This window comes from Diabrotica virgifera, chromosome 9 (genome assembly GCF_917563875.1).
Source record: "Diabrotica virgifera virgifera chromosome 9, PGI_DIABVI_V3a".
NCBI lineage: Eukaryota > Metazoa > Arthropoda > Insecta > Coleoptera > Chrysomelidae > Diabrotica > Diabrotica virgifera.
Window position 1 is genome coordinate 155,591,163 of NC_065451.1, and position 26,497 is coordinate 155,617,659.

The 26,497-nt window shown below is 33.2% G+C and overlaps 2 protein-coding genes across 6 annotated transcripts in view; one reads left to right on the top strand and one right to left on the bottom strand.

Moving 5' to 3' along the window:
- The window catches only part of LOC114342101 (fibrillin-1), a 423,761-nt gene that overhangs the window by 190,084 nt on the left and 207,180 nt on the right, over positions 1–26,497 (top strand). The window lies entirely within an intron of this gene.
- The window catches only part of LOC126892259 (putative inorganic phosphate cotransporter), a 59,294-nt gene that overhangs the window by 30,663 nt on the left and 2,134 nt on the right, over positions 1–26,497 (bottom strand). The window contains exons 2-5 of one of the 5 annotated variants that reach the window (XM_050661767.1): positions 21,568–21,869; positions 20,794–21,008; positions 15,013–15,409; positions 14,004–14,325 (exon numbers count right to left, since the gene is read on the bottom strand). The exons of 1 other annotated variant lie outside the window; for it this stretch is intronic. In XM_050661767.1, coding sequence (XP_050517724.1) covers positions 14,090–14,325; positions 15,013–15,409; positions 20,794–21,008; positions 21,568–21,869 — 1,150 coding nt within the window. In that variant the 3' untranslated portion in view covers positions 14,004–14,089. Of the gene's footprint in view, positions 1–4,694; positions 4,911–14,003; positions 14,326–15,012; positions 15,410–20,793; positions 21,009–21,567; positions 21,870–26,497 lie in introns of those variants that run through there. 3 more of the 5 variants (XM_050661768.1, XM_050661769.1, XM_050661771.1) reach the window with 3 other exon arrangements.

Here is a 26,497-nt window from a genome sequence, read left to right on the forward strand (position 1 = left end):
TTATAAGTAAAATTGTTAGTCCTGTCGCCAGGTGGGGTACAACGGCCTCCTGTATTCAGATGGACTTACCCAAGTTTTTTTTATGTATTTTGACCTGTAGAACACGAATTTTTTGGGTAACAGTTGATCCGGATGTCGATAAGATTGTTATAAACCAAGAAGTTGAGGAATCACATAACAGCGATTTCTCGCAAAACAAAACATTTTTTTGTATTTTTTGGGCCATTCTAACCAAAAAATGTTTCTACAAATTTTTTCGTAAGATGCATAGTTTTCGAGAGAAACGCGGTTGAACTTTCAAAAAATCGAAAAATTGGAATTTTTGAACCCGAAAAACTTTTGATTAAAAAATAAAATAGCAATTCTGCTTACCGCATTTGAAAGTTCAAGTCAAATTATATCGGTTTTAATTATTTGTATTGCTAAAAATGTATTATTTTATTGTTAAAACAAAGCTATAAACACCTAGTGCTTGAGTGATGTTTCAATGATTTCTCATTTAAAATTGAACGAGTACGTAGAGGAGGTAAAAGTGCAAGCGGGGCTATTTCTAAGTAGCATGCATTAAAACGCATGTATTAGGCACGGGAAACACTATGTGTTTATAGCTTTTTTTAACAATCAAAAAATAAATTTTTAGCAATGCAAATATTCAAAACAGATATAATTTGACATAAACTTTTAAAGGCGGTAAGCAGAATTGCTATTTTGTTTTTTATTCAAACGTTATTCGGGTTCAAAAATTGCAATTTTTCGATTTTTTGAAAGTTCAACCGCGTTTATCTCGAAAACTATGCATCCTACGAAAAAACTTGTAGGAACATTTTTTGGTTAGAATGACCCAAAAAATACAAAAAAATGTTTTGTTTTGCGAGAAATCGCTGTTATGTAATTCCTCAACTTCTTTGTTTATAACAATCTTATCGACATCCGGACCAACTGTTACCCAAAAAATTCGTGTTCTACGGGTCAAAATACATAAAAAAAACTTGGGTAAGTCCATCTGAATTAAGAAGGCCGTTGTACCCCCCCTGGCGACAGGACTATGTATTAGTTACACATTTTTAAATCATTCTTAAACAAAATTCATATAAGGCTCACTTTCCGCCCACACCGTACTTATGTCCATACATTTTATTTATTTTTATTACAACCATAAGATAGCTTATTTCATCTTCTTTCATGTCCAATTTGTAAAATTTCTTTTGATCCATTAGTTAAAAAATTACATTAAAAATACTCAACCGTGCACTTCTTCCAACGCTAGTTTACAGTGCGCCAATGTTTGTGAGAGGGGTGACTTTAGCGTTATAAATAAAAAATTACAGAAGCTAGAGATTTAATTTTAGAAAAATCTTTATATAAGGTTTTTTTTGTAAAATTTTCTTAATTTTTCAATGGACAAGTCAGTTTTTTTCTAAAAATTTTATTTTCGGAGTTATTTAAAAAAACATCTAACTTCGCTGTTCATTTGTTTAATAAAAAATGAAGCACCCACTTCTCGAGTAGAACTTTTTGATATGTTGTTTATTAAACATTTTTTAATGAAATTATACAAAGTTTTATCTTGTTTGATTTTTTCCGAAGTGAAAATCTAAATGCACTCCCCTATAAGCAAAATGATAAATATAATGTTATGTGATTTCCGCCTTGCATCTCTCAGTTTAAAAATTATTTGCTCAGTTATTTGACAACCGATTTTAAAAAACTTTATATCGATGGAGAGGTAAATGACCGTTTTTTCAAGCTACAAAAAAATATACTGGGTGTTTCAATAAAAAAAGTTAACAACGTATTTTTTTCAAAATTCCGCCATTTCTTATTTAAAAGCGATACAAAAAATGGTCATTTACCTAAAATCGTGAAAAAACGGTCATTTACCTATCCAACGATATAAATTTTTTAAAAATCGGTTATCAAATGACTGAGCAGTTAATTTTTAAAATGAGAGATGCAATGTGGAAATCACATAACATACGAGTAGTATCAATTTGCTTAGTTATGTTACTTAGGTCTGTGATATCCACGTTGCACCTCTCATTTTAAAAATTAATTACTCAGTGATTTGACAACCGATTTTGAAAACCTTTATATCGCTGGATAGGTGAATGATCGTTCTTTCAATTTACAAAAAATATACTGGGTGTTCCATTAAAAAAAAGTCAACAACGTTTTTTCAAAAATTTACCATTTTTCTTTTCGTATTTGAAAGCGATATAAAAAATTCAATCCATTCAGACAAAACTTTTACTAAAATAAAACATTTCAGCGAAAACCGCATATTTATATCTTGAGCCGTTTAGAAGTTATAGGCAGTTAAAATGAAGGAAAATATAAGTGGACACCCGGTATAGGAAACACGCATATATTTTCTTCATAGACCTAATGGAAGCATTTGACAGAGCCAGACTTAACCATATAATATTACAGAAAATGAACCAAAAAAGATACTGGCAAACATTGTTGAAGTCATAAAACAAATGAACAATAACAACACGACAAAAATTAAAACAAACGACACAACTACGGCCAACATACCAACACCAGGGCGAATCAGACATGGAGACAGCCTCGGCCCATTTCTATTAAATATGCCAATGGATGAAATAATAAAAGATGTGGAATCGCTACAACTAGAATACAGACTCGGTCACAGTAGAATCAGTATAATGTGCTATGCGGATGATGCAGCCCTGATTGCAGAGGATGAGGATGACCTACAAAGACAACTTTATCGATCCTACCAAGCATGTCGACGACTCAACATGAACATATTCACGCAGAAAACAAAATGCATTACCATTGCGAAAGATCCAATTAGATGCGAGCTCGTGGTAGAGGGGATACCCAGAGAACAGCTAAGACAGTTCAAATATTTAGGTGTAGACTTATCAAGTTATCATCACCCATCCAGAAACCTAAGAGGACAAATAAACAAGGCCACAGTCATGTCCGGATGTTTGAGAGATGTGGTCTGGAATAATCCATATATGAGAATGGACAGCAAAGTTATAATTTATAAAACTTGCATCAGACCTGTTATGACCTATGGCAATGAATCAAGAGAAGACACCAATAAAACCAAAAGCAAGCTACGAACAGCCAAAATGAAGACACTAAGAGCAATAGAAGGGAAGGCAAGAAGGGATAAAATACGAAACAACATCAGGGAACAATGTGGCGTGCAAGATGTAGTAAAATGGGGTAGGCAAAGGCGAAGAAACTGGTTCAGTCATGTAAAAAGAATGGAGGAACAGACTACCAAGAATTGCGCTAGAAGGAAAACCAGCTGGTACAAGGTTAAAACCAATTGACAGACCCCTTCCAGATAACTAAGGCACTAAAACAAGAAGATGGCTCCGACTCTGTTTAATATGTATATGTATAGAATAGGCTATAAGAAAAGTCTGTAAACCCAAAGAATTACTATTTAATAAGTCTAAGCAGATTGTGATATACGCAGACGGTGTAAACCTGATGGGACGAACCGCAAGATCCATCACAGAACTTTATGCGTAGATTAAAGAAAATGCGACGAGAATAGCCGTCAACGTAGATAAAACTAAAGCCCTAACATAAGAAAGAAAATAACGGGACTTCCAAAATTTGACAATAGACGTCGCAGATATTGAAGTAGTAAAGCAGGTTCATAATCATCATCACACAGCCAAATTTGTCCACTGTCGGACATAGGCCTCCTCAAGATGTCTCCACCCTTCTCTATCCTGGGTAGCTGCAATCCAGTTCCTATTCTCTTGATATCGTCGGTCCATCTGGTAGGTGGTCAAAGCAGGTTATATAGCTTCAAATACAGATAACTGAGAGGACGAGAGTCAGGAGGAGGAAATAAGCAAAAGGATAATGTTTTCTAACAAAGCACACTTCTCTCTGTCGCAGGCGTTGCGATCCAAAGACATCCATAGGGAAATAAAGTTCAGAGAATAATATATAAAACCATCATCCGACCAATTGGGACCGCGCAAGTTCGGCAAAGCGACACCTGGTTTCTACGCTATGCAACTTAATTCGTACTTTTAATTATATTGGCCAATTATATTAGTCCTGGTTACTGGATAATTGTCAAGGCCATAGTCCAAAAGAAATAATAAGAAGAAAAAATAAGATTCAGGTTATGTTATTAAAACGTAAACAATTGTATGTATTAGTTATTAAAATGCAGTACTGCAAGTAAAATACAATTAATTAAATTTACCTTTATATAATAATTGCATATTATATCAATATTGTGGAGCAATATATAATTTTTCTTCTTCAACGACAGTAGGTTTGAAATGTACGTCAATTTGACCATTTCAATTGACAATATGAATTATTTAAAAAAGCTACAATATTTCTCCGCTATTCCTTCCAAGTACTTGCACACCGCGAATAGCAACATACGGCGTAGAGACATGGACCAGGACAGAAAATAGAGTAAACCTTATTAATATTTTTGAACGAAAGCTAAGACAAAGACGGATAGACGTAGTGAGAACCAATTCGAAAGAGATATTGTGGGTGGATCACTGGAGGAGATGTCCAGGAAATGGATACTTGAAACACGGATCCTAAAGAAGACCAAGGCTCGAGTTGGGCTATGGCTCCATAGGAGAGAGATATACATATACATACTCGTAATATTTTATTATTCTAGAATGGGAATTTGCTGCTTAATACATATGATATGATCTTACCTTGTAAAGAATGCATAGAGTATGCCAGCCTCCATGTCGTGATCCCACTCAAAAGTTCCACCCTCTATATTCTCAACTGGTTTATAGACATAATTGGGACAAACTTGACTCGTTACATTTCGATCTTGTATCATTTCTGTTATAGCAATGTTTAGAACAACTCGCAAATGGTAGGCATTTAATAATGCCAACTGCATCATAATTACAAGTACATACCTTTGGCCTAAAGTAAACTTGCCGCAAAGACATTTTAAAGGATGCCATGGCATTGCGTAGTTATTTCATGGGTTCAAAAATTATTAGTGTTTAAATAAAATTTTACTAGACATACAAAATATCATTTTAAAACGTCAAATATGACAACAATCTTAGAAGGTTTTGCCACAGAATAATAAAATTGGTCTGGGCAGATAAAAAAAGGCCATTTTTGGGAAAAGCTATTTACCAGGTATTTTATTGCTGGAATCGAATCGAATGCTGGATAGCATAGGGAGCGTTCAAGTATTACGTAACGCGATTTTTGAAGATTTTTAACCCCCCCTACGTAATGCACTCTTATAGGAGTTTAACAGTTGCGTAACGCAATTTTTGAAGATTTTTGACCCCCAATCTGCGTTACGTAATACTTGAACGGTCCCATATGTATAATACTATACTTGTTTTTAAACCAGCAGACTAAACTAAAAAAGGCTGATTCACACCCAATAATGTCACTAGAAAAAATCACCAAATACATCTTCTTTTTTGGTTGATCATTGTGGCCTTCGACGGTAACCCATAATATTATATTATACGAACGTCGCTAAAGAGTTCTAAAAACAACTGCTTTTTATATAAAAGCAGACTAAAAATCTAAAAATTAAAGGAGTAACGCAGAAAACACAAAAAATCGCCGATATAACTTAATTAACCCATGAAATGTCATTATGTAGTGTCAAAATATAAAGTAATTTTGACCTTGAACCAACACCCTGTATATTGAAATTTTGAAAATTTGTTTGCGCATTTTAAAAGAGCATAAAAAACTGCGATTAAAGGTTCATCTTAATTTTTTGCGCAGATGATTTAATTACATCCATTTTGAAATTATATTGAAATTCCAAAGAAGTCTGAGATCAAAAACCAGGAATTATTAACTTTTAATAATTTAATGTTAATGGATCAATACCTATTTTAAAAATACTTAATACTTATTTACTACGCTGGCTTCATGGATTCTCTGGATTTGAAGCTGTATGCACATCATTAAAAATTAGAATTGCAAGAATTGGGATATTTTAATGATTTAGTAAAGAATTAAAAAAAAACAGCTATATCTAGTAAAAAAAATTCGTTTAAACAATTCAACAATTTAACAGAAATTAAAAATATCTGAACTATAGCAGTTGCTCAAAATGTCCGTCATTTTGTCGATGCATTTGCTTGCCCGTTTTAAAAGATTTCGAATCGATTTTCTAATTACCTTTATTTTTCTGGCAGCTTCTTGTCACCGTGAGAGAATTAATCAATATGATTTCAAAATTGCCGTAATTAAATTATCTGCGCAAAATATTAACATGCACCTATTAACGCAGTTTTTTATTCTCTTTTAAAATATGCAAACAAATTTTCAAAATTTTAATATACAGAGTGTTGTTTCAATGTCACAATTACTTTATATTTTTTTTTTGTTAATCACAATAGATGGAGAAATTGAGTTATTCCAATGTGGTAAATAAGTTTTGATTATTTTTAAAATAAGTATTTATTCATTAACTTTAATAATTTATAACTAAAAGTTAATAATACCAACTTTTTAATGTCAGAGTTCTTAAAAAATTCAATATAATTTCAAAATAAAGTCATAAAATTGTCTGGCTAAAAAATTGAAGAGAACTATTAAATTGAGTTTTTTGTGCTCTTTTCAAATATGCAAACAGATTTTCAAAATTTAAACATACAGGGTGTTTTTTTGAGGTCACAATTACTTTATAATTTTTTGTTAATCCGGACCTGGATTTTTCTTATGGTTAGTATGTCGGTCGTTTGGGTTTTGAATGAGACATGTGTGTACCAAATATCAAAAAAACATACATGGTGGTTCCAAAGTTATAACTTAGGAAAGACATGGGCAAAAATCGATAAAACACCCTGTAACCCAATTATAAAAGTCGGTAGGGCAAAACATATCTTTAGTATATCTAGAACCGGCTCGGTGACCTCTATTCACCATTAAAGTATTTCCGTTTCCCAATGAAACACCCTGTATTATGGTGTAAATAAATAGTTATTGCTTGGCATAAGATTTATGTTATTAACGTTTGTTTACTCTGAATATTGACTATGAGTACATTCGTGCTTGGTTGTATAGTAATTTCCAGCCGTGCCTCTGTCTGGCAAAAAAAGAATTACTAAAATTAATAGACAGTTATCTCTGAGATTAGGGAACCGACTATACGCTCTGAGCTTCGCTGGTGTCGCTCCTAGCGGATTAGTAATGCAACTCTCACCGGTAATTTTTAAATTTATTATTTAATTGTTATCGCTTAATATTTACAACGCAAAAAAGTAATTAAATTGTAATCGATTTTTTTTAAGATTTTGCTAATCATTTTGACGTTCTATTGATAAAATATTAATTTCTTACCTCGGATACTTTCACAATTATCGTGTAGATGGCGCTAAGATTAATAGATTAATTTATAATTACATATTACGGAACATTAAAAAAACTTAAATTCAGTATTTAAAACGTAAGTATATTTAAGGTAAAAATATATACCACAGCTTTGACCAACTAATATTTTTTTAATTAATGTTTTTATTTTTAATTTTAAATTAATCACTTTGACATTTATGTCAAATTTCCAGTAAACGTTTACAGACTTGTCACTACTGGCTCTCGCGAATTTTTAAATATCCCCTCTACGTACGAGCTCACAGCGTATACATATGTTTATACACTAGTTATTTATTTTTAGGTTATGAACATACAACTTTATTATTATGATTATGTACTTACATAGTAAAAACAGTTTCGGAAAAATATTGTATACGTTAATATCATTTAAACCTATAATGTACATCAGCGAAGTGCATATCAAAAGTTCTATTTTTTGTTTAAAATACGCAGGCAATTGATATTAAATATTTACTTAAAATGACTTCATACACACAATTCAATACTATCTCTTCAAAAACTGTATCAAAAACCAGTATAAACAAAATAGTTATACTAACTTAAATAGAGACACAATATCTGTCGTTACAGAAAATAGCTATGTGACGTCACCAGTGTTCTCGCGCTTTTTCGATCGTTTGAAATGACCTAAGTACACAGAAGATTTTAAATTTATACTCCTAGGTTATTAAGAATTTTTAAGGCGTGGTATTTTGGAAATCTTATTTTTAAATAAAATTGAACATGATTATGTATTAAAACAAAAATCTGCAAGTCTCAGAGACGTGTTAATCATCATCCAACCAATTTACGTTCACTGTTGGACATAGGTCTCCCCAATGGTTTCCACACTTCACGGTTTTGTGCTAATTGTTGCCAGTTTTTACTAATCCGCCTGATATCATCTGTCCATCGAGTAGGCGGCCTTTCTCTACTGCGTTTATCTCCTCTTGGCCTCTATTCCATCAGCTTTCGTGTCCTTCTTGAATCCTTCAGCCTGGCGACGTGTCCTGCCCAGTTCCATTCTAGCTTGGCGACACGTTCTATGAAATCTGTGATACCGGTTCTTTGTCTGAGATCTTCATTTCTTATTTTATTCTGTAGGGTTGCGCCCAGTGGCATGCGGTGACTTTTTCGAAAGGGGAAGCGATTCAATAAGGATATAAAAATATTTTCTTAAGGGTCGAGGGTCGAGCAACGTTCCACGTGATAACACTCTGATGCACAGGGGCTCTCTATCAGCAAAGTACTTAATTATGTGAGACGTCCTGCGTACAAGGACTCACACACTAAATCCGTGACGCGTGAATGCGTGAGGCACTCTATTCCCGCTATTTCTAGTGACTAGTGACCTATCATTGATCTGTATTGCTAGCTCGGACCTTGAGTCCTCGCGCCGGGCTTGGTTTTCTAAAGAAGAATACTATTTAAAAATAATATATTCCGAGGCATTTTCCACAACACATAACTTTCACTAAAATGACACTTATTTATACTCGAGGTCTATTCTCCTATCAACTTCTGATAATTGTTGAATGCAGTCTTTTTTAATGGATAATAGGGCTAACTTTCAAAGTCTGTCTTCGCTTGTTGAATTTCTTTTAAACTCTTAATTTGAAACTTTTAATGCATCTTAATACTGCAAAACTTCGTTCAACTGATGCACGTGGCTGGGATAGTTAGTAGTACTAATTCACACAACTTGACCACTTCACACACTGACTTGTTTAAACCAGTAGTTATAAAGAAATCCCAGATTTCTGGGTATTTCTTTATCATTCATGTCAGTTGTTTCATAAATGATACTTAACTGAGAATGCAAAGCTGGGATATCAAAAAATTTTCATTATTTAATCGTAATGACATAAATTCCTCTGTGAGAAATTTTGATGAATTAAAATTAGAAATATTAAGATTATATATAATTCTACAAATTTTACATCCTTAAAATTTTGAAAGCTAGAATTCATTTGTTTTAAAATATTATCAAAAGGTCTTTTTGTTTCCTCTGTTTTCTCTGTCTCTCTGTCTCCGAAATTATCAATCTTCATTATTTTTCTTTTATATTCAAACCCCATATGTTCAGTTTTATCCCAAATATTTTTAAACTGCTCTCGTTTTTTTAATTATCGTATTAATAAAGTCATCAATTTGTCTTATACAAAATTCAATACCATTTGATTTCTGTAAAATGTCAAATAAAAGGTCAGTAAAAGGAAATTAATATCTCTGCAAAAAATTTAATTCGAAATATTCTTTAAGCGAATGTATGTAATACCTAAGCACCCCTTAGCAGCAGTAACAGTCGGAGCATCTCACTTTCGGGAAGGCGATAGGACGAGCGCTTCCATGGCATACCAAAATGGACCGGGATAGTCGTGACGTCAAAACGTAAAAAAAAGTTTTCCAAACACGTTGTGTCTAGGTACACGCTAAAATGTACGCAAATAAAAAAGTTAAACTTTTTTATTTGAACACGTGGGCAGTGACTGTATATTTTGATACACGCTATTTTGATATGTTTAGTGTTTGTTTGATAGAAAAATATTTGTTATGACGTTTAATTCTACCTAACTTTTTTATTCGTACACGTTAGCGTATACCTAGACACAACGTGTTTGGAAAAATTTTGACGTTTTGACGTCACACTATCACGGTCCATTCGCGCGACTAGTGGGTGCGGTCATTGAACCCTGACCAATTTTAAAAGGGACAACTGCATGACAAGCGGCGATTTTGAGATGCGCTTCTGCCAGGAGTGGACCAAATAGTTGAATTGTGTGCATATTGAGTTCGTTCGTACGCGATTAATTTTTAATATTTTTCAATGCCTATTGGCTAGGTAATATGTAGATTATTTGGATTAGGGAAAACATTTTATTATTAAATATTAATGAATAGCATATTTTCTTATATCGACGAATAAATAGGGAAGCGGCGCTTCCCCGGCTTCCATGGACCGCACGCCTCTGGTTGCGCCTAGCATTGATCTTTCCATACGCCTTTGAGCAACCCTCATTTTCGGCGATGTTGCCTTCGTTAGAGTTAGTGTCTCTGGATATCTCTGCCAATGTTCCAATTCTAATTAAATGACCTAAGTAAATATACTTTTCCACTAGTTCTACTTCTTGTTTACGTATAATTTATAATACAGTGCGGTGGAATAAGTGTTGCCCCCCTGTTAACTTGTTTATTTTAAGGATATAAGCAAAACGCTCGGACAGGTCGATTTTTAAACTAACCATAGTATATTATAGCGTCAACGTTTCGAACTTTACGCGATCCCTCTTCAGGTGACAGCCATACATTTGATTTTTTTAAATGGGAAAGTAGATCATGTGACACCTCATTTAAAAACTCTTAAAATACTGATTTCAAAAATGTATAATACTTTAATCCTGTTTGAGAGCGTAGGCGCAAAATTTCGGTCGAATTCTTTCTAAATGCAATCATTTTTTTCGAATCCTGAAAAAACTAATAAATATTTTTGAAAAATTTAAGCGCAGAATGAAATATTACAGTATTCTCGATGGTCCAAAATCCCTAAGAACTCCTAGAATGTTTATTTTAATAAATCACAGTGGTGAAAAAAGAGAAAATTTAGTGTGATTTTTAATTTCAAATATATCATTCAAAACAATCTTTTTGTTTATTCTAAGGGACTGTCAGCCATCGGTAATAATCTAATCTTTCATTCTGCGTTTAAATTTTTCAAAAATACTTAGTTTTCTCAGAATTCGAAAAAAATAAATGCGTTTAAAAAGAGTTCGACCGAAATTTTGCGCCTACGATCTCAAAAAGGATTAAAGGATTATACGTTTTAGAAATCAGTATTTCAAAAGCTGTTAAATGAGGTGTCACTTGATGTACTTTACCATTTAAAAAAATCAAAGTTATGGCTGTCACCTGAAGAGGGATCGCGTAAAGTTCGAAACGTTGATGCTATAATATACTATGGTTAGTTTAAAAATCGACCTGTCCGAGCGTTTTGCTTATATTCTTAAAATAAACAAGTTAACAGGGAGGGGGGCAACACTTATTCCACCGCACTGTATATAATATATAGATAAGTCATAAATTTAATTTTAGCAAAGCTCCTTTTCAGGCCCATTTTCCAGCAGATAGCGTTTAACTCATTTAGCATTTCCTTTGCTTCTGCTGGGTCATCAGTTATAATATAAGGATTATGTCGTCTGCAAAACCAAGATTATTTAACTTTTTTCCATATACAGGGTGTCCCGGAAAATAGTGCGTTCCTTAAAGGTATAGGTAGAAGGCACCATGTAGAACAAAAAACTCTTATAACATTTTTTTCTAAATGCAACCGTTTGACCAAAAAATTAAAATGGATTTTGGTAGGCAAATTTAAATCTGACAACTATGTGCGGTACGCAAATTTAAGCATAGACAGTCCCATGTAAATAAATAGATAGAAGATGGATAGTAAACAGATAGTTTTAAAGAATCCTGTTTAGTGTTTTCGAATAGTGAGTGTATTACCTATTATGTTATTACCTATGAATGGTGTTTGTGACAGGTTACTTGAAACATCTATTCGGTATATTAATTATTTTCAAGTAAGTACAACTTAGTTATTTCAGTTCACAAGTAAACAAATTACTGAGACATTATCTGGTGTATTTAAGTTCCACTGTAAACTATTTAAACTATGTAATTCAGTTAACCCGCCGTTACACGCGTCCTCTATTGTGACGTGGTTGCACGCGTATGAGCGTCGCCCTCACCTACATAAATTCGACTCATTTCGAGAAAGAATGAATGTCAACATGTATAAATATAAAATGTGTTGTACTCATATATTATAGAAAGTTTCGTAAACCAATTTTTTTTATTAATTTAACAAAACAAAAGTAAAAATAATATAGATCAAAAGTTTCAATTTCAGCAAGCCACTGAAGAAATTAACGTTCTTTACGCGAATTCATTTTACTAAAAATACAAATTAAAATTAACAACTGTTCTGAAGCTATTTCTTTGTGGCATTTATGTAATTAACTATTAATATTTTGTATTTTGATAACGACGTCTGAGGTGGGTTCTTAACCCTAGAATTTCCCTCTGGGGGGGGGGGGGGTTTGCTTGGGCACCGAAAGTTTTTTGTATTATTTGTGAAAGACAAGTTACATTTTCCTACCTTCTTTTATATATATTTCTATATGCTCTGTGGGATTTTAACCCCCAAACCCCCCCTTGGTGTGCCACTGTTCCTAACCTAATCCAAACAATAATATTTTATTTAAACCTACCTAAATATTAAATAAAAACCTATAAGTTTCTTTGAGATAACAGAAACGTGATTTCACCGTGATTGCACGCGCAGTGAGGAATTCCCTCACTTGAAGAGGGATGTCTCTTCTTTCAACTATCACACAGCACACTGACCGCCTAAAATATTCTATAACTTTTTCATAACCTCTCATGAACCATGCTAAAGGCATTCCTGGGTGCTTAAGGTTATCGTATTAGTTTACACAATTTCATTGCTTATAAACAAATATGGTGAGGGATTCCCTCATAGCGCGTGTAATGGCGGGTTAAAGCCCTCAGCAATACTCAGCATTCAACCCATTTAAACCTTACTAAATACATAATACTAGTTCAGTTAAAAGATGTGTTTTTATGTTAAAAGATGTGTAATTCGTTTAAAATTATGCAATAGGTATTTCAATACATTTCAAAAGAAAATAATTTTAGTTAACAAATAGTAAATACATAAGTATTACCTACTATTAGGTTGGATTATTTTAAATACTGTTAATCACAATCACAAACGAGTTCTTATTATGTTATTATTCCGTAGTGCCTACGATGTTGCCGGTTTATTAAAATTTCCAAACATTAAAATACAGGTATATGGAAAACAATGTTAACTTTTTTTTTGGAAACGGTTAACTTTAGAAAAAAATGGTATAGGACTTATTTGTTCCAAATTGTGTATTCTCTCCATATCTTAAAGGAACGCACTATTTTCCGGGACACCCTGTATTGTGATCTCTTTACTGTCCCAGTTGAGCATCTTAAGAGCATATTCAAGAACAGTTATGGATAGTTTTGGAGAGTGTATGTCACCTTGTCTTACGCCGCGTTCTATGCATATTTGTATGGTTTTATCATGTATCTAACACTTATTGTTGCCTCTTCAGAAATATTATAGATGAGTGTACTATAACGAGGGTCAATGCAGTATTCATTTAGAGCTTGCTATCCAGATCCATCGTGTCAAAGGCTTTATGAAAATCCACGAATGCTAGGACAAGGAGCTTATTATATTCTACTGATTTTTCCATTAATAACTCTACAGCCTGCAGATGGTCGTTTGTTGCAAAGTATGGGCGAAATCCAGCTTGTTCTTTTGGCTGGTAATAATCTAGTTTATTTTCTACTCTTAATGTCATTACTTTTGAAAATATTTTGTATAAGTGGTTTAGCAGGCTAGGGGATCTGTAATGTTGTAAGTCTGTTTTATCTCCCTTCTTATACAAAAGTATGGCTGCGTTTTTCCATTTTTCAGGTATCGACTTTTGATGAAGGCATAAGCTGAAGAGATTTTTCATTTTACCTATAAAAATGTGGCCTCCGTTTTTAATGGCATCTATTACGACTACAAACGTGTTAATAATACAATAATATTCCACCAAATAACATTTATTAATACTTTTAATAGTGAAGCAGTTATACATTGTTATGTACCTATAATGAGTATAATATGATTACATTAAGTTACTTCAGCTAACGTGCCTTCAAGTTCTTTTTCTGGAAAGTCCCAACTTTGCCTCTCTGCTTTAGCTGTTAGGCAATAAATTGCGGAAAGAAAAATTGAAACGGCCAATATAATCCACATACATAATCTCCATTCTTCCAACGTCTCATTTTTTGCTATAGCTCCAATCATATAAGGTCCTATAATACCGGCAAAGGATCCTAGTCCGTTGACAATGGCCATTATGGTACCTATGGTAAGAAAAACATATAATAATATATAAAATTAATAAGATTATTAAGAAAAGGGTAGGGGAGAGACGGCTGTTGGTGAGCACCTAAGGCTAAAGGAGCCCGCGCACTGAATCGGCATAGAGCGGTCGGCTCGGAACGGTACGATCGGCAAAGTGTACCCGCGCACTGACTCGGTCACCTCGGAGTCTCGGCATCGGCAGTTTCGCACCGCGACTGCAGTTTCGTGTCAGCAACAGTGTGATATAAGAGGCGCGTTCCAAGTGACATGAAAACCGTCCGTCGTACTGCCCTCGTCATTTGACGTTTGATTTTTTCCGAAGTGAAAATCTATATGCAATCCCTTACATCTAAAAGGCACATGTTAAAAAGGTTTTTTATTTTCTTAAGAATACAGGTGCCTCCGATTTTGATTGCATCAGTAACTACACAATCCTCGCCTGGAGATTTGTTATTCTTAGCTTTTCTTAGGGCTAGTTTTATTTCGTCTATTGTGATTTTTCCGGTAGCAGTTCTGATCCTTGGTTGACAATGCCCATTTTCCTTGTTAATATTTCTGGTACTTGATCTTCTTTGCTATTTACTTTGTGTTGGCTTGTGTACAGCAAATCTGTAGAAGTCTTCAACTATTTTAATGGTATATATAAGTATAGTATACATATATAAATACTTGTAAAGGAAACTTACCTCCGTAATGAATAGTAATATCATTGACGTTGACCTTCATTCCAGAAAAAAAGGGTCCAACTAGGAAGAATGATACTGTAACTAACAGCTGGGCTGCCAATCGGTTACATCCTGCGTACACCATAAGAACCAAAAATAAAGAAGGTACTATGCAAGAAAAGGCAGTGTACAACTTTCTAGCAGTTAATAAACTCAGCCAATTTCTATTAGTTACAAAATCCTCTGTGTATGAGAAGACTATAGTCGCCAACCACAAGGCTAGGAAAGGTAAAGCGGTTGTGGTAGCGTTGGTTTTAACGTTCATCTTCAAGATTTCTTTTAGATATTTCGGCAAATCGGTTAGAAGAGTAAAAAAGATGAAGTTATGGCTGAGTTGACCAGCTAGTAGTCCCCAAACCTGCAAGAATATAAAAAAAAAATTAACTAAATTATTAAAAAAAAAATCATAAAATTAGACTTTAATAATTGATTGATTCGACCGTTACTTGATGGATGTTCATTTTATCTAAAAATAAAACATTGAAAACGTTTGTTTTCTATACTTCCACAATAGTTATTTTCCTAACAAGTGCATAAAGTCATTCTTTTCCGCACGCGACTGCAGTTTGCCGAACGACGCGAAGCAGGAGTTAGGAACGATATTTTTTCTAAGAGTCTTTAAAAAATTACCAAATCTTAATCAATTAATTTAATTAATATGAAAATACATACACAAATTAATTCTTTGACAAAGTTGTCAAAACCAAACTTTCAATATAATTAGTTAGCATGACGACGATCTTGGTTTCCATGACGATGATTCAAAACGACTGTTATTGTCTACCGATTTGACTTTCGAATATTATGTCAAAATAATTTTATTTCATCGAATTGTCGCGTGAATTTCATTAAAACAGGAACACAATAAGATATATTTGAAATAAATTAGTAAATAATATCTAAATATTAGTTTATTGCATGTATTAAAATTACTTTAAGGCCATATTAACATATCTAAATTAACAAGCGTGCGGAAAAGTAAAAACCACGTGCGGAAAAGTAACACGCGTGCGGAAAAGTAACACGCGAGCGAAAAAGTGAAACTTTCTAAACTAAAATGCGTGCGCGAAAGTAGACATTTTTGCACGCTCGTAGAAAAAAATTATTACAACTATGTGACTACAGCTGTTTCGGCAGATTGCCTTTTTCAAGTGATTTAGATTACTATGGGTTTGCCTTTTTAAAGTCTTTAACTGAAGTGGTTGAGGAGTGGGGAGCTGTTTGTCTTGAGTTGGTCATTCAGAATTATATCTGTATTTTCAATTTATTAATTTCCATAGATTCTAATAAAGATAGCTTAAGGTCTTTATTTTGAATATGCAGAATTCGAAAACTGTTCATTAAAAGAATGATTATGATCTAGAAGGTGAAGTGCGTATGTAGAAGTGTCTGTTTCTCTATTGTTGAAAGTCCTTTTGTGTTCTGCTATCCGTTTGTCAAAGGTTCTGCCAGTTTGATCGATGTAAGTTTTCGGATAGTCACCACAAGTTAGTTTGTAAACACCACTCTGTAGTTGTTTTATCTTTCGGCTCTTATTGTTCTTAATATATTTACTTAAGTTGTTGTTAGTTCTGAAAGCTGGTGTTATTTCTTTCTTTTTTATGTATCTGGCTATTTTTGTTGTTATCTTGCCAGTATATGTGATAGAGCAGAAGGTACTGGGTTCTTTCTGTGGTGGTGGATAGACTAATTTCAGGGCTTTCCAATGGAGTTTTTGGTTTAAAATTTTCTTAATTGTTTGTTCGTTATAGCCATTGTTTACTGCTATTTGATTAATGATGTTCAGTTCTATCTCGAAGTTATTTTTTGACATGGGAATTTCTGTCAGTCTATGTGTCATGCTATGGTAGCCTACACAACACAAATTAGCAGCCTACCATAGCATGATACATAGACTGACAGAAATTCCCATGTCAAAAAATAACTTCGAGATAGAACTGAACATCATTAAACAAATAGCGGTAAACAATGGCTATAACGAACAAACAATCAACAAAGTTTTAAACCAAAAAGTCCATAAGAAATCCCTGAAATTAGTCTATCCACCACCACAGAAAGAAATCGATACCTTCTGCTCTATCACATATTATACTGGCAAGATAACAACAAAAACAGCCAGATACTTAAAAAATAAAGGAATAAGACCAGTTTTCAGAACTAACAACAACTTTAGCAAATATATTAAGAACAATAAGAGCCGAAAGAGAAAACAACTACAGAGTGGTGTTTACAAACTAACTTGTGGTGACTGTCCGAAAACTTACATCGGTCAAACTGGCAGAACCTTTGACAAACGGATCACAAAAGGGCTTTCAACAATAGAAAAACAGGAACTTCTACATACGGCCTTCACCTTCTAGATTATAATCATTCTTTTAATGAACAGTTTCAAATTCTGCATATTCAAAATAAAGGCCTTAAGCTATATTTATTAGAATCTATGAAAATTAATAAAATGAAAAATACAGATATAATTCTGAATGACCAACTCGAGACAAACAGCTCTCCACTCCTCAACCTCTTCAGTTAAAGACTTTAAAAAGGCAAACACATAGTAAACCAAATCACTTGATTCCGTGAAGTTGATTCCGTGTACTCAAAATATGAGTAAAATGAAACATTAAAAAACAGCTTATGTTTAATTTCGGTTCAGAGGTAATGCAGCATTCCCATACGTACGTTTCTGTCTCTTCAGTCGTCTTCAGTGAGGCTACATGATCTATTTTTATAGTTTTGCTAAAATAGGCAGTTTGATTTCGTTTTGATTCAGAGGTGTTCAGTGTTCATGTAGCCCCACTGAAGACATATGGAGAGACAGAGACGTACGATTTGGGATGGTGCATCACCCCTAAACCGAATGGAAACATAAACTGGTTTTTAATTTTTAATTAGTAAATATTTATTTGATAAATTAATAAAATAATAAATTAATTAATGAATAAAAAAAAAGAACTGACTGACTTATGTTGAAAATAAAGTCGTTCTCTGCTTTTTCCTTTTTGAAATGTAAAAATTAAACCCTCTTCGTTACAATCCTAATTGAAATGAATAGCTTTCCACTTGAAATTAACTTTACTTGGGTATAATTAATACGATCCATGTGACTTGACCGGTTTGAAATTCTTAGTTTAGAAAAAATTTTTGATTAAATCCAAAATGACATTTTTAAAATAAAAAAAGTGCATTTTTCTAAAATAAATCTAAAAGTATTCACAATATGAAAAAATGTTTCAAATATTAATTGTAGAATTTCTTTTACTAAAAATTTAAATTTTTTTGGTTTTTGTATCATGGACACTTTTAGAATTATTTAAGAAAATGCACTTTTTTTAAATTCTAATAATGTCATTTTCGATTTAATCAACTATTTAAAAAAAAGCACTCCAAACCAGTCTAATTACATGGATCGTATCAATTATACCTAAATAAAGTTAATTTTAAGTGGAAAGCTATTCATTTCTATTAGGATTGTAACGACGAGGGGTTAATTTTTACATTTCAAAAAAAGCAGTGAGCGACATTATTTTCGTTCTAAGTCAGTCAGTTCTTATGCAAAAACTTTTGTCAGAGCTTATTCGGAATATATTTTAATTGGATTTAAAAGATGTCTCTTAAGTTTTCCCAAAAAATTGCACCACATTCAAGTTATTTGAGATTGAGGGTTCTCCATTTCGAGGTTCTTCGAAAATTACCATCCTTTAAATAGCAATAACTCAGTCGATAAGTATTGTGTTTACCTAGGTCTTTCCGACGCGAATCTCTTTGTTTTTTTATTAGCCACAATCTTGTCCTTATTGATTTTTTCTATAAAATTAATTTTATTCATGAAAAACGGCGATAAAACGTGAGTTTTTTCAATGAAAAATGCATAGTTTCAATCGCAAACAACTTGGAAAGTGGCAATTTTGCAAAAAAATTTTATGAAACAAAATTTACTCAGAATTGGTCACTCTATCGATTTCCATAGTTATTTTAATTTAAAAAAAATTCATCCCCTAGATGGATTGTTTTCACCCCCAGAGCAAAAGCACAGTTCGGCATAGGGTAGATTTTGAAGAAGAGTATCAAAAGAGCTTAAACGCAAATTTTTATTAAAATCGGTGTTGGTTCTCAAAATTCCACGGTTTTACAGTTTTTTACCGCTGATGAGTGGTCTATTATAGCTAGTGTTAACGAAATGAATCAGGGATACAAAATGTTTTACCGTGGAACCTCTATATACTGTGACCGAACCATGAGAATACTTTGCTACGGAGATGATGCAATCTTTATAACCGCCGAAAAGTATAACCTGACACTATCCTACTATCCACAGAGAAAACTCAATCGATGGTAATATCCAAGAACCCAATTAGATGTAAATGTGTAGTGGACGACCATATAATCGAACAGGTAATGGATTGTAGGTACTTGGGTGCGGAAATATTTAGCGACAGGCACCTCTGGCAAGAAACGTAACAGCAGGCAACGAAAGCAGCGATAATATCTGGTTTCCTGAGGGATATAATCTGGCGGAATAAATATATGAGCGTCGAAAGACCATTTAGCATTTATAAGACATGTGTTAGACCCGAACTGACATACGCAGCTGAGACAAGGGCCGATACAACAGAGACCAAACAAATAATGAGAAGAATAGAGATGAAAACCCTAAGATCCGTAAGAGGTATCACCAGAGAACAACAACCACAGTTGTTCTCTGGTATTACACTCAGCGATAGAATACGAAAGATCACGATGATGCATGCGGAGAGACCACGTAGATCAGATGGACCCTGAACGTATGGCGAAATGGGCAAAAATACACAAGCTTAACACCAATCGACCCATCATCATCATAGTCATTAACATCTTAGTAGATGTGTTGTGGTTCATAATTGGGCTTCAGCAGCTCGGACAGTTTGATTGATAATATTTCTCCACTGGTCGCGGTCATCAGTTACATGTATTGCCTCAATATACTGTTTGTTGAAAGGCTTTTTAGTAATGTCCGCCCATCGCTGTGGAGATCTTCCGCGTTGGCGCCGAGTCTGAGACCTTCCTTGGACCACCAACCGCTCCATTTTGTGATCACTTCGATGGATACGACCAAAGAACTTTAAAATTCTAGAGTAAACGGTACTGGAGAGACGCTGATCCGGTTTAATTTCATCCAGAACCGAGATATTTGTACGGCGAGCCGTCCATGGAATTCGAAGCAGGCGTCTCCATGTCCACATTTCAAATGCGTCTATACGTCGTATATCTGATTCTTTGACTGTCCATGTCTCGCATGCATAGTAAAATATGGAAAAGACCAGAGTTGAAACGAGTCTCTTTTTGTTTGTCATAGTAATGTGACGATCACGCCAGACCCCGTTTAGTTCACTCATTGCTGCTCTTGCTAGTTGAATGCGTCTTCTAATTTCGGGTTCACAACTGCCTGTGTTGTTAACTAGAGCTCCAAGATATATCATAAAATCGACCCATAGGAAGACCCAAAAACGATGGTAAGAGAGCTGGAGCTCCGGATCGCAGCAGAGACTGTAACAGAAGAAACAGGACATAGTCCTATTAAAAGAAGAAGAAGAAGAAGAAGAAGAAGAAGAAGAAGAAGATACACTCTTTTATGGTATTATCGTAGAATCTTATTATTTATGTACGTCAGAAATATACCCAATGATTCTCATCCTTGTGGCCATATTGATAATATGAGATTAGGGCTATAAGATATAATACTACCTAGTAGGACTTTATACTTACAGGCAAGGAGGTACAAATAGACTTCCAAGGTACTTTAAACTTCGTTTTTTGTTCCACTTCGTTAATCAGATAATTCTTTTCTTCCTCGGTGATAAAAGGATGTGTAACAGGCCTTGAAAATACATGTAGGTAATAAAAGATGCACCATACTAAGGAACATATTCCCCAAACATAAAATGGAACCACCCAACTTTTGGTTCCTGTTATCATCATACCTAAAAATAAAATCAAGATAATAGTTAATTGTTAATTGTAAAGGCACACTTTTAAATCAGATCATGGAAATCAAAAGTTATATTATTAATTTCTTTTGCCAAACCAGCAGTTAGTTACTTTCACACTGTTAACCTATTTTTTGACAATTGGACTATTTTTAAAATTTAATCTCTCGTTTCGGTGATCAAAATAAGCCCCCTAGATCGTGTGATTTTACACCATTCGAGTTATTTTGGGGTTATATATTTGGGGGTTATTTGAAGTCAATGCTCTAGGCCAACACGCCTACAACCATCCATGCATTGAAATGTATTGATTCATCAACGAAATTAAACAACATTTATGTAAAATAGACATGGAACATTTCAACAAGGGAATGCGTATTTGTCATCAAAGACGTGGTGTGATATTCTATACATAACACTCTCTTGTGTACTTTATTAGTAAAAAAATACAATCTACAGAAAAAAACACTGCTTTCTATTATATTCAAATCTTTCCTAAATTTTGCGACACCCTATATAAGTACAACTACAATAACATTATAAATGATTATACCTGTCAGGATACTGCCAGTGACAGTGCCCATATTGGAACCTCCAAAGGCAATTCCTCCCAAAAAGCCCCTTTGGTGTTTTGGTATCCAACACTGTATAAAAGTAGAAATAGTTGGTAACATTGGACCTTGAGCAAATCCTAATATAATTCTCAATATGATAGCTCCCCAGGAGCTACCATATTGTATTGCCAGAGGAGTCAATATGGACACCACCGAAGACACTACCATGCAGGTACCCATTACGTGTCTGCCTCCAAATTTATCTGCCAGCCATCCTCCTGGGACGTGACTAATAAAGTAACTAAAAAATACAAAATATTATTTATTCTGATGGCCAAAAACCTACAACACTTTGTATACGCTTATTTAGTTAGATCAAAAGTATTTCTTTATACAGGGTGTTAGTAAATAAGTATGAAGAATTTTAAGGGCTAATTCTACATGAAAAATTAATGCCGGTTTGCTCTATACACATATTATGTTCGCAAATGCTTAGTTTCCGAGATGCGGCGTGTTGAAATTTTTATTTCAGACTGCCAATTTATTTATTGCTTTAAGACCAGTTCAGCTATGAAAATTAAATTTGGTGAGGTTTAGGAGGTAGTTTTTGCGCATTTTTTGACATACAATTAAGACTTTTGTATTAATTAGAAAAAAAATAGTACGCCACTGAGATATTTCGAACTAAAAATTATTTTTAAATTCCACGTCTAATTGATGATAAAAAACATTTCTTGCCTTTTTTCATGTGGTGCACCGTTTTTATGTAGAAACAAAACATCTTGACGCGTATTTTTCATTTTTTTAATACATTATCAAGAAATATCCAATATAATAATACTAAACTGGAACAATAACAAAAAATATTACTAATAAGATTTTAACTAGGTGCAGAGCTACAACAAATGTTAAAAATGACCTCCTTTAGAGGTTATAGAAGAACTTTAAATTCATCATTGGCGCGCGTACAAGTAATGGTCTGAATTTTTTTAAGAGAAAAATAATACGCCACTGATATATGTCAAATTAAAAATCATTTTTGAATTTCTGGTTCAATTTACGACAAAAAATCATTTTCATATGCGGCGCCGTTTTTATGCAAAAAAAATAAAACATCTTAACGTTTACAAAGTATTTGAACAAAGTATTCTTAGCAAAGTATTCTTAACAAAAAGGTTGGTCAGACTTAGATAATCTTAACTTATATTACTAATTAGATAATTAAGATACGATATATTATGTTTATGTATGTACCACTTACTTTGTTTCTGGCCGCCTGGTCTAATCCTAAAGCCAATAAAAAAAAGTATTTGAACTAAGTTTCTATGCATATGAAAACTACCTCAAATACTTTGTAAGCGTTAAGATGTTTTATTTTTTTGTATAAAAACGGCGCGGCGTCTCGTATGAAAAAAATGCAAGAAAGATTTTTTTTTTCGTAAATGGAACGAGGAATTGAAAAATGATTTTTAGTTTGACATATCTCAGTGGCGTACTATTTTTTAAATTCAGACCATTACCCGTACGCGCGCCAATGATGAATATAAAATTCTTCTGTTACCTCTAAAGGAGGTCATTTTAAACATTTTTTGCAGCTTTGCACTTAGTTGAAATCTTATTAGTAATATTTTCTGTTATTGTTCCAGTTTAGTATTATTATATTGGATAGTTCTTGATGATGTATTAAGAAATGAAAAAGATGATTTATTGTTCTGCATAAAAACGGTGCATCATATGAAAAAAAGGCAAGAAAGGTTTTTTATCAAAAATTAAACGAGGAATTTAAAAATAATTTTTAATTTAAATTATCTCAGTGGTGTACTATTTTTTTCTTAGAAAAATTCAGACTATTACCCTTATTCGCGCCAATGATATATACAAAATTTCTACCCGATCTGCAGAACACAGCAAGAGAGATACCACTTCTGCCTTTTCACACCATTTAAAAGTCAATAAACATGAACTTAAGATTCCTGAAGGTGTCCAGTTGATACACAATATTCAACAAAACAATACACTCCGTTTAGACTTATACGAAGATTTGGAGATTGTCAAGGACCTGAAGAAGAGTCCCAACTGTGTCAATAGACAAACATCCCTTAACCGCAACTTTGTCCCCATTCACCGTCAATTATTCTCATAATTCCTATTTTTTCAACTTCCTCTTTTTATCCTATTCTTTCTCTTTTAACTTACTCTTCCTTCTTTTTCAAAATTTCCTCTTTCCTTCACTGCTTCCAAACTCCTTTACCCGACTAACATTATTAACTACTGAACCCTATTAACCATCACCTCATTAATTCACCCTACTATCTTTTCACTTCTTTTTTCATTTCATTACTTCGTTCAGTTTAATTCCACACCTCATCTTTTCTTTATCCCTCTCTTTCCCTTAAAATTCTTGTCTTTATACCTTACACCACAGCCCTCTACTTTTTGTCTTTGACTTTTTCCAAGTAAATTTTTTACCTCTCCAACTAACATCCCATCACTTAATTTCAGTTCTCACATTCAGATCCATTATCATTACAATTAAATTATATCAATATTCTTTTTCTTACTTTGGTTTTATTTTATTCAGTACACTTTCAATATTATTTTCATTTTAATTTCATTCTTGTATCAACTGGACCTAACAGCTATAATCATACTTTTCTTTATCTCTAACTTCACATACCCTCACTTTGTCACAAGAATTCTCTCAAAGCCTTTGAAATAAAATTAAAAAATAAAACATCTCTTAATAATTACAATCCTTTTCATTCACATATTACACACTTTTAATTATTTGACTGTATCTAACTCAAATCCATTATTTACAAAAATTTGCATTTATTTTTAAATAACAATATTTTCCTTTTACATATACAACCACCAATACAATATAGACTAGATTAAATTGCCTACCAATTTATTCATTTTGTACAATAACATTCCAACTAATACTTATTCTTTCTCTTCTCTCACCTTCATCTATTTTTATCTTTTTATCATTATTGACAGCAGCTTATCTTTATTTCTATCAATTTGATCAATCTTATGTTATAGTATACAGTCAATATAAATAATCTTATATTCTAAATTAATTTTGTATATCACAATTTCTTTTCAAAAACCAATAGATTTAAAATGTTAGACATTTTCAGATATTAAAATTTTTATCATTTGTTGTGGGTCATGACCTTTTGGTTAATTAACTTTGAAAATCGACTACCTTTTTCTCTACTGTCAATGTCACTTCAAACAGTTCTTACACACTTGTGACACTTTATAGTCAAAGTTGGCCTAAGATGGTTGATTGAGGTTTTGGTAGGGTTTCACCATGTTCCCATAGGCGATATCCTTTAACATCGGCGTTTAGCCTGTTTAATATTATTTTTAAATAATGTAAATTGAATTTTAAATTCAACTATTATTTGGTTCTGGGGCTATTTAGCAAGTATGCACGTAAGTAATCTAACCACACTTTTTTAGCTTTTTAAAAATTTCAACCATCTTTCAATTCTAATAGTGGGATTACTTATTTTATTGTAGATTCACTGATGATGGACCGATAGGTCTGAAAACGTTCTGAATTGGACATATTTTATTCAATCCATTGGGATTTTTTAAGTTTTAATAAATATACCAATTTACGTAGAAGTGGTTTTACTTCTTGTTAGAGTTTTTTAACTATATGGTATACAGCCAACCTAGGGAACTTCCCTTTTAGTTTATATACAAAATTCTTAATTGTATGTCAAAAAATGCGCAATAACTACCTCCTAAAACTCACAAAATCTTATTTTCATAGCTGAACTGGTCTTAGAGCAATAAATAAATTGGCAGTTTGAAATAAAAATTTCAACACCCCGTATCTCGCAAACGAAGCATTTGCGGACATATGTTTATAGAGCAAACCGGCATTAGTTTTTCATGTAGAATTAGCCCTTAAAATTTTTCATATTTATTTAATAACACCCTGTATATACATATAGTCCGTCTGCTATAACTTTTCCCATGCGGTACGATTAATTTTCAATCAAATTAAGTCAAAACAGAAAGTGAAACGTACGCCGATGTGTATAGTATATAGTATACAGTATACAAAATGTATATACACATCGACGTTCGTTTCAATTTATGTTTTGACTTAATTTGATTGAACATGAATCGTACCGCATGGGAAAAGTTATAGCGGACGGACTATATATTATAATACTATAATAACATTATAAATGATTATACCTGCCAGGATACTGCCAGTGACAGTGCCCATATTGGAACCTCCAAAGGCAATTCCTCCTCCCAACAGCCCCTTTGGTGTTTTGGTATCCAACACTGTATAAAAGCAGAAATAGGTGGTAACATTGGACCTTTAGCAAATCCTATTATAATTCTCAATACGATAGCTCCGCAGAAGCTAACATATTGCATTGCCAGAGGAGTCAATATGGACACTACCGGAGACACTACCATGCAGGTACCCATGACATGTCTGCCTCCAAATTTATCTGCCATCCATCCTCCTGGGATGTGACTAATAAAGTAACTAAAAAATATAAATATTATACTGATGACCAAAAAAATGCAACAATTTGTATACGGTTATTTACGTGGATCAAAAATATTTCGTTTAAAAATGTATATTATATGATACAATTTTGACCTCCGATATTTTCTTTAACTGAAGTTGTTTTCTTTTTTTTCTCGCAAAAACAAAAACTGTATGTTTATTTATGTGTATTTAACTTTAGTTTATTTGTAATTTTTAGTCATTTTAGATTGTTTTTGATTTACCCAAAAAATTTAAAATGTCAAGAGTTCGCAGTCGTCGGCAATTTCGTCAAAGGTCCATTGAATAGAACAGAATATATTGCAGGCCATGATTTGCGCCATCTTAGACTTCTTGCTATCGGAAATAGACCGAACAGTGTACACCAAGTAAGA